Below are 10,277 nucleotides of genomic sequence, written 5' to 3' on the forward strand. Positions count from 1 at the left end.
GTAGCAAGCGCTATTTCTTTTAACCTTCCAAAGTGTTGAGATATAACTGGTATCTTCATACCTTAAAAAATAATTATTAATACACTGTAGAAGCTGAAGAAAAATAATTGCCTATCTGAGGAATGACTGACTCTATTCACCAACATGTGAAAAAGCAAAGTGCTTTGATATTCGTGGCTAGTATGTCCTTAGAATGGCAAATGGTCACTTTTCTCAATTTAGCTGTTTTATTTGCATTGTTATTCTTTTCAAAACTAAGACTGCTATGTGTAGTGGCAGAAATAAAAAAGAAAATCCTAAAGAACAAAATGTATCTGTTCTGAACTCCACATGCACTCATCATCACTCAGAGTACCTACAAGAAAACAGCATGGTAGTAGTAATGGCTACAGCATGTTTTTATGTTTTACGTCAAAATTACAAACACATCCAACGATTGTAGTGCTTATTCCATAATTCCAATGATTTAATTAAATGTTAATTATTGCATAGACCTCAGGAAGTCACCTTTTACTCTCTTTGCACTACTAACAACCTTTGACATAAGGTGTGACAAATTGATTCCAAATGTAGTTGCAGGAAAAAGGGCAGGAAAGCTCTGCTTTGCCTTGTGGGTGTTGTAGTCTTTCTGCTGACTATCTGCCTAGTCAGAAATAGGAAGCTGGACTCTAAGTCCCATAGCTCCCACTAGAGCCTACTGCACAGGCTCAGAGACCATATGCTCCGAGGGGGTGACTACATTGTGTCTATTGTATGGTTGTTGGTTTTTTGTTGTTGTTGTTGTTTTTCCTTGGCATTTTGTACGTTTCACAGGAGGTTTAAATCGGGAGGTTTAAATCGGCATGGCAGATGAGCAAGAAATTATGTGCAAACTCGAGAGCATCAAGGAGATCAGGTACGTTTGCTTTGTGCCGCATCAGTTACATGAAACGGCTTTCTCAGGGGAGTGGAGGAGTTGCATCGATCTGAAAGTACCTATTGTGCCCCCGAGGGAAAGCAAACCACCCCTGGGCTTTATGATAAGAGATGAAATTACATTTTTCTAAATAGGGAAGGAGCATCTGCAACCGGGAAGTGGCAGCAGAAGGTGCAGCAAAGGGCAATGATGGTCATACATTTCCAGAGAATTAGCTCAGTGACACCGTAACACGAGAGGGAAGAGTGTGGGAGTGGTGTTGGGCTGCAGGTGTTTTCTTTTAAGCGTTTTGAAGTATTATTTCACATTCCTGAGTCGCTCTGTCATAAATCTATTATTTTGCCTTGCCCACTCCCATCATTCCCTGGCAGGAGCCTTAACAAGCTGGGAAAGGAAGGGCAGAAAGCAAACAGAGCATGACAGCAAAAGACAAGGATGGATGTGCCCCTGAGAGTGGCATGTTTAAGTGTCTGAGCAGGACATGTATGTCTGTGCACAGCCAGGCAGAGACCAGTGGGAGGATGTGTGGCTGCTCAACTGTCGGGGTGGCCGATCTCCCTGGGCAGTCAGTGCAGGAGGTCAGCTTTAGCTGGGATTGCGGCCTGCGAGGGAGTGTGGAATTTGTGTGTGTGCTAGGAGGGGGGAGCATCTGAGCCTGTGAAGCAGCCAGTGTTTACCTGGTTTCTTTCTACTCTCCCTTTCCTGTGCAGAGATGTGGCCCTCTACCCAGAAGCAGAGAGATGGCTAAGGTGGGCAGGGAGAGCAAGAAGTCTTCCTACCTGCTGTTTCTGGCCACCACCCTGATGTGGTGAGCAGGGCCACATGTACTGGGGTGACAGAGTGCCATGGTGGTGATGGATGAGGACACGACAGCATGGGCTTTCTCTGCCATCATCTTGAGAATCTGCCACAAGGCAGGCAGCTGTCTCTCTCTGCTTTTCTGTGCAACAAGACACATGAAGAATTTGTACATAGTGTTCTTTGTATGGTGAATTGCAGAATGCCTTGAAGAAGGGGGGGAGTCATGAACAATGAACAGCACCATATGTGCCCATGTTGGATGTATGTATTTTTCTGAGCTTTAGGTAGGACATTTTCACTCTTTGACACAGGACACTGATATTCAGGATAGGGCCTGAGCTGTCTATATTTAGCAGGAATTCATGCACCCAAAAGCCAGAATGCATTACAAAGAAAGTGATTTGGTATGTAGCCAGGAGCTGAAAGGTGAGGTGGTGGTGGGTAACCCCAGAGTGGAAGGAAGTGTTTTGGGGCATGACAACTGAAGACAGGCTATCAGTGGGGATATTTGCGAGAGAAGCAGGGGACAAAGGTGCTGCTGCCTGGCCCTGCACGCACATGGCTGCAGAGACATCTTTCTGGCTGTTAACAGCACCTCTAGCAAGCACACTTCACCTGTGAAAAGAGGTGAATTAGGCAGCAATGTATGGGCCTCGCCTTCTTCACTTGATACCATGAAGATGAACCAAGATCAGGCAAAAATTTTTATCTAACATCCAAAAACTACATGTAGAAAGAGATGGAATAACACATGCTTTTCAGAAAAAGAACAGCACTTTTCTACGTAACTGTTATTGGACGGGCTCCTTTAAAATACAGATCTAAATATGGCCTATTACTGTTTGAGGTACAAATATTCTAACACTGGCTTTAAATATCTAATTAAATTATCTTTCCAGACAAAGTGGTATCCTGTATTTGGAAATTTATGGTGCATTCAATTTTATGACAGTATATTCAAATGGGACATTTAAACTGTAATTAAGACATTTTTTATATTAGTTTATGGTATAAGGTACTGTAAAGCTGACATTACTACCTTTATTGTACAATGAGGTATCAAGAAATTTGCTTGAATATATTTTAATTTAAAAAATCAAAAACAAATCCTACCTGCAGCATTCTTGTCAATTTTGAGTCTCCTTTCACAAAATGTGTTCAAATAAGCTACCTATTTAAAATGTCTTCTCATTCTGTGAAAAAAAAAACAAAACATTCAAAATTGCTATAAGAAACTCTTATCTTTACAAAGCAAACACAACTTTTGATGGATTTGGCAGGCTTTATTTTAATTTGCATTCCATGTACTATTCTATAGATAAAGGAAAAAAACAAACAAACAAAAAAGCTCTCACAATTAAAATCAAAGAAATTGCCAATTTCTGTAGCTGCACTCTATCATTTATTAAAGGCAGCTCAGCTGGGTTTTTGATGGAATTCTGGATAAAAAAACACACTATATTCTCAAAACCTGTATACATAGATTCAAAAAAAGACATAATTTGCTGGAATTGCTGTTGTCAGTAAATGTATATATGTGCCACCAATCCAAACGTATCTGCACATGCTTATTGATATGCATTGAGTAGTTTCACAGAACTAACCCTAGTTGTAAAATTAAGCAAATACAGAAAGGCTGGACCTCAGTGTTCTGACTGGGAGGAGATCAAAGAGAATGAGAGCGAATTTACCCATCACAAATGCTATTTTCACTGTTCAATGCCCTACTGTGGCATTAAGTAGTCATTTAGCGACTACCATTACCATTGCAATCTAAGAACTTAAATAGAAGGGCAAAGAACACGAGAGAGCAGAATTCATTAGGCAGTGTAGAAATCACAACCGCAGTTTTTGTCCCAAAACATCACAGCATTTTGCCTGATGCTAACAGAGTTCTAATTTGTATGCACTTTTTCTTTCCTATACCAAAAGCTAATCATTTGGTCTGAAACAATCTCCTGCAATGCATTTGTTGTGGCAGTTTGGCAGAGCACAGAGGCCAGTGACTAGTAACAGTGAGGAAAGTGATCAATTTCCATTGTCTCGGGTGAATGCATTCCATAAATACAAGAGAGGAAACAGGGATAAAACTGGGGACAAGTACTCCCAGTTTCAGTAATCAAAGCTGGTATTGCTAAGTATATGGAAACAATGAGGCTGAATGAAAACAGGAGTAGATGGTTGGAGGATACTTTTTAGTGGGATATTGCCACATTTAAAATAGAAGACAGAGATGATCTCTTTTACTGGTGTAAACCCAATATTCATGTTCAGACTAGTAAATACTCTTCAGACTAGTGAGTACTGAGATTGAGGGACTACCTCATTGCAGCCTACAGCTTCTTCTCAAGGGGAGCAGAGGGGCAGGCGCTGATCTCTTCTCTCTGGTGACAGTGACAGGACCTGAGGAAAGGGCATGGAGCTGGAACAGGGCCAGTTCTGGTTGGGTATTAGGAAAGCCTGCCTGAGTTCAAGAAGCGTTTGGCCAACACTCACAAACATACAGTCTGATTTTTAGCTGGTCCTGTGTGGAGCCAGGAGTTGGGCTCAATGATCCTTGTGGGTTCCTTCCATCTGGGGATATTCTGTGATTCTAGGACATTCCAGCTAACTTTGATAACTTTTGTGGTCCTCTTCTGGTCTGGCTTTAACAGGTCCACATCTTTCTCGTGCTGAGGGCTCCAGAGCTGGATGCTGTACTGCAGGTGGGGTCTCACAGGGTCAGAATAGAGGGGGAGAACCAACTCCCTCTTAGTTCTGAATATGTTTCAAAGAAGTTATTTATGATACTGTTTTTATTTCTTGTAGCTTTATAAGCTCCTGAAGTGAGAGAGAGAACAACTTTGGCTATAATTCTTGAAATAGATAACGAGAATTAGTTGTCCCAGGGACTGACCCAGCTTTCTGCTATTCTCTAAAGCAAATGGTGGAAGACTGTTGTGCCAGTTCCCTATGCCAGTTATGTCTGAGGCAGTCAGTAAAAGGGTTAACAAAACTCGGGGCATAAGTGTTTACTGTACTCATTGAGACTGATTTGGAGAACAGGAACAAAGGATTCAAAGGCACATGTGAGTCTTCCCAAGAGGGAGGGTGACAGGCGAGATCTAGTAGGAATAGTCAGAAGCAAGAATAGAATCCATACAGACACTTTCCATATACTTTAAAGAAGAGTCCTCAGGCTAGCTCTAAAATTTCTTTTGGAATCTTGGTTGGAGCAGGAGAAAACAGTAACTCTGTTAAAGACAAGGATAACAAGGAAGGTCAGAGGTGGTACTGTACAATTACCTGAAATGTGACATTGCAGGTTCTTGTTATAAACATTTAAGTGTTGTTGACACCTGGGTTATGGCATATCATATTCTAACCTAAAGTACAGGAAAAATAACTAAGGCTTCTTGGTTAACTAAATCACAGAATCACAGAAACAAGACCAGGAACAGGAACAGTTTGTTTGCTCTGTTCAATGACTAGTACAACTGCTGAATCACAAGAGCAGTAGACTGTTCTGCTGCTTAAAGCTGTCTGATGACTGAAACTCACACCCCTTAATTGTTAGCTTTGAAGAGGGAGAAATGGACTGGGTTTCTAAACACTTTTGCAATGGAATGACAGATTGTCCCTTTTTTTTTTTTTTTTTTTTTAATTAGAATGCAGGACACTTGTAGAAACATTTACAAATACGTGAAATGTACGAGATTTTACAAAGAACCAAGATCTTGTCACGGTGTACCTACAAGTGGGATGTTGGTGGTGAATGTCATCTTGAGTTTTTACTACGCTGACATGTCATTGCTCTGGAATTTGCTTTAATCTGAACTTGAAGTTAGCATTGTAGCAGTTCAAATTACTGTCCACATAGTAGTAGTCAATGTATAGGATATTATAGTAACTTCCATTTCATTTTAAATATCTCAGAATCCTGTTTTAAATCTTTCATATTTTCTGGATTTCTCTACTTTGGAACTAGGTTTTAATCTCAGTTAATTGATACAGTAGAACTCTCAGTACAAATTCTCTGAATCTTCAGTAACTATTACATTTTTACAATGTACTCTTCATTTCATAATTCTGTATATGCAAGTTTGATATAATCTCATACATTAGAAATGCTCAGCAAAAGAGCTGGGACCAGAATTCAGTTCTCTCATTGCACCTTATGTTTTTTCAGACATGCTTAGTTTCATTCTTGTCTATTACTGCTACCTGCTTCTTCCATCTATTCATGTATAAAGTGACACCTTGACAAATATTTTGCAGTGACTTTCTGTTGTCTCTCTATATTTGTAATGATCACTTGGATCCAGGAATAAGACTTTGCAGATGGAAAAAATAAAGGCACGACTGAAAGCAGAATTTGAAGCATTGGAGTCTGAGGAGAGGCACCTGAAAGAATACAAACAGGAAATGGACCTGCTGCTGCAAGAGAAGATGGCCCATGTGGAGGAGCTGCGTCTGATCCATGCTGATATTAATGTGGTATGCAACAGTCCAGCTGCAGGCAGTCTAAGACAGTTGTATATGAATCAAGCCACAGGTTGTAGAATTGCATGCATCAATGTGCAATTCACACACCAAACTATGATTGGTTGAATAATCTGGACTTTACAGCACCATCCTAGGATCCTACAAAAAGTGCCAATTAAATTTACTTCATGCTAATTGTTTTTTTCCTGTCTGAAAGGTGGGATATTTTATAATGTGAGCTTAGAAAGCATTTGGACGAAGGGGTTATATTGCCAAGCCCATTCTAGCTATTACCTCACTATTAGTCATAGTAACATCATTCTGACAGTCCCATAGAAAACCATTCTTCCTGTTAGTCTCTTCTCATACAGCACCTGAAGGCAGCTAACTGGGACTTTTGATTGCTTTTTGTTTTGGTTTGGTTTTTATGTTTTGTATTTTTTTTCTGAAGAAAAGGGATTTGGGGAAAACATATGGTATTTGTGAAGTTCTTAGCAAGAGTTTACCTTCATCACTGAGTAGAACCACCAAACATTACCAGAGTACAGTAAGAAGCACCAGCCAGAAGGAAATTAATACAATTATAATTAATTAATTATAAGAGAATCTATTTCAGATGGAGAACACTATCAAGCAATCTGAGAATGATCTCAACAAACTCTTGGAATCTACTCGTCGCCTGCATGAGGAGTACAAACCCCTGAAGGAGCATGTAGATGCTCTGCGGATGACTCTGGGCTTGCAGAGGCTGCCAGATCTGTGTGAGGAGGAAGAGAAACTGTCCCTTGAGTAAGTCTCCAAAGCAAACATTATCTGGGTTTATATTTATAAATCTAACTAATAATTTAGCTCTTAATTTTATTCTTTGGTTTTGTCATTCTACTTTGGTAGGTGGAAGAAAGAACTTAAGAGGTATGCATGAAAAGAAAGTTATCAAAAAGGAGATGTGGGAGCACATGTATATGATAACATTATTTTAATTTGTTGGAAGTTAGATTATTCCAAGCTGCAAACTCTACATATGATGTGTAAAAATTCGAGAGTATTTGTTTCTCCAGATTTTATATTGTATATTGTTTTTTCTAACAAGGTATTTTTTTCCTGATTTTTTTTTTTTTTTGCTTGTTTATCAGAGATAGAAGACAATACAAGAAAGGCATACAAAGCAATTATTCTTCAGTTGATTTGTGGTCCTGCTAGTCATATTTGATTATTTTTTTTTGCTGCATGCACATGGCAGTGCCATTTAGACATCTACCTGTGACCATAAAAACTAAAAGTTTACCCTAGATGTGAAATAGATTTGGATAATGACGTCAGTTTCATTTTTCAAGGCGTAACCTAGAAGGTGGCAGAATTAGCTACTATTCAAAGAGCAGTGTCCTTTGTTTAATAGATCAGTTTTAAATGCAATTGATGTTTTAAGAAAACTACATTTCTTAATGCCCAGCACATTTGGCATCACTTTAACTGATACACAGTTTTCAAGATTTCTCAGGATTTCTTCAGAAATGCAGTTTTCTGTTCAAAGCAGCTTGACACCACAAAGAAATGCATAAATCTGTTGCATTAAAAATATTAACAGAATATAAATAGAAATAGAGAGTTTGACAGTGGTACATCTAAAGCTGTTAAAGATTAAGTATGTACAGTATATATTTTCTAGCCTATTAGTTTTATATTTAGTTGTAAATCAAGATGCCTTAGAAGCTAACAGTCATTTCCATTCTTCTTAAATCTGTCTGATGTGCTCAAATGTAGAGGAACATACCAGCAACTCTATTTAAGAATTAGTCCAAGAGGTGTCTAAATGTAGGCAATTTGATTCTAATGGGGAAATGTAATAGAGAAATATGGTCCATTGTATCTTAACACAAATTATCCCTTAAAAATAATGAAATAGTCCAGAAGGTGTTTATCTTTATTTATTTATTTATTTATTTATTTGTTTTGGTCTAGCTACTTTGAAAAGCAGAAAGCAGAATGGCAGACAGAACCACAGGAGCCTCCCATTCCAGAATCTCTGGCTGCAGCTGCAGCAGCTGCCCAACAGCTGCAAGTGGCTAGGAAACAAGATACCAGACAGACAGCAACTTTCAGACAACAGCCACCTCCAATGAAGGTCAGGAGATGGAATGCTCTGTTTTTTCTCTTGTGTCATTGAAATATACAATCTTTATAAAATTGATCAGTAGTTACAAAAAGTAAAAATGATGCGTCCTGATTCTGATTTTTTTTTCTTCAGGAGTTCATATCAAAAGCAATCCCAGCAGACTTAAACTAGTAGCACCAGTCATCAAGGGTTCACAAGGCTTTATTTTGACTCCTTTATGACCTAAGAATCTCCATAGAGATGCAGGCAATTCTCACTTTGTGTTTCATGTGAGAGAAAGGCATGGAAGAAAGATGCTGGGTAAAAGAAAGACCAATAGCTGGGAGGTAATCCACAATGGATACATATTAGAAGCAATGCACATATTTTATGAGGAAATACAACTATTTGTGGTAGAAATTACCAGAGAAGGTTATTGATTCTGTACTTCTTGGTATCTTCAAATCAAGATTAATGCGTGGATTAGTTCAACCTAACTATAAGCACTTAAGTGAGGTGTACTACTTTGAACAGTCATACTCAGCTCTTTCTGTAGTCAGTAGAAACAGAAAAGTAGTTGCATACTATCCATCCCACCCTAGTTTCAAAGATTCATGGACTAGGAAGGCAAACTCAGGTATGTGTATTTCATAGTTATGTACTTACTATCTAGAGTTAGGTCAGCAAAAATCCTTTCTGAGAGTAATACACTTCAGTCAAATGGAAGTTTGAGGGCTGAGTATGGAACAAAAAGGTAGAGTGCTGTATCTTGTGTTAAATATGTAGAATTAATCTAATCACCCTCTCTGCCTTGAATGCTGTGAAATTGCAGTCAGACTTCACTATAACTTCTCTGACTCAGTGAACTATTACCCTTGTAGACACATGGAAAGCTTAAAATGAAACGGAATTTAGTTCTGAGATTATTGATACAGGCCTGACCCATGTGTTTGCTGAACTGTAGTTTAAATACAATGAGATACGTTACTTTTTCCTTTGGCCTGAAGTTACTGTACAGTCTAGAGACCTGGATATAAAATTTAGCATTGAATTGCCCTTAAAGGCAAGAAGTCTTGCCTTGGTTATTTTTTGCAGTATTGATACTCAATAACCCATGTATCAATGCCACTTAAATGTTTATAACAAAAGGCTGCGATGTCGCATTTCAGGCATGTTTATCGTGTCACCAACAAATTCATCGGAATGCACCCATATGTCCACTCTGCAAAGCAAAGAGCCGATCTCGGAATCCCAAAAAGCCCAAGAGGAAACAGGATGAATGAAACCCAGAAGACTGACAAGCAAAATGTGACCTCTTCCAATACCCTTCCAGTAGAACTGTAAATTTGGCCAGACTTTACTGAAGTGCAGACTCAAGTATGACCAACCCTTTGTTTTCTATCCAATGCAATGTAAGCACAATGTTCCTGTCCTGTCTTAATTTCCTTCTGGCCCTTAGGATTTAGTTTTAAGAAAATAAGTACTAATGGTGCTACAATTTTAACATTTCAGTCATTCCATGTTTTGGACTCATAAGCAACACAGAATTCGTACACAGGTATCCTAAATGCCAGACTACACCTACTGGCCAAATGTGATTACTACAAATGCTTTTATGTCTAAAAACAGATGTTACTAAAAGATTATTCTTATTTTCCTATTTTCTGATAATAGGAGACTATTTGAGATGCAGAAAAATCTGTTTGTTTGTTTGTTTCACGAAAGAACAATTTGTTTTCCATGCTGGTATGATTGTGTAGGCTTGGGTATCAAGTAGAACATTTTTTTTTTATTTTTTTTTTTAATATGGGACATGTTCAGGAAAAAAAGAAATGGTTTATACAAGAAATCAGTGTATTTTAGGCCACAAGTGGATTTTGATTTACTGGAGTTTGATTGTATCGTTCCATCAAATTTGGCTTAAAATTTGGAGGAGGGATCCAGTTATAGTCTGTGTGTGAAGTACTAAAAATTACAGAATTTGTGTCATCTTTAGCATCTTAA

At 38.5% G+C, this 10,277-nt stretch overlaps 1 protein-coding gene across 1 annotated transcript; it reads left to right on the plus strand.

The window, feature by feature from the left end:
* Positions 1-821: 821 nt before the first annotated feature.
* ZC4H2 (zinc finger C4H2-type containing) lies at positions 822-9,779 on the plus strand. Its single transcript, XM_084294060.1, has 5 exons — positions 822-895; positions 6,022-6,193; positions 6,798-6,970; positions 8,141-8,303; positions 9,443-9,779. Exons 1-5 carry the CDS (start codon positions 843-845, stop codon positions 9,554-9,556), a joined length of 675 nt encoding a protein of 224 aa, XP_084150186.1. The 5' UTR covers positions 822-842; the 3' UTR covers positions 9,557-9,779.
* The last annotated feature ends 498 nt before the right edge of the window (positions 9,780-10,277 follow it).

This window comes from Netta rufina (genome assembly GCF_964035555.1).
Source record: "Netta rufina genome assembly, chromosome: 12".
Lineage (NCBI taxonomy): Eukaryota > Metazoa > Chordata > Aves > Anseriformes > Anatidae > Netta > Netta rufina.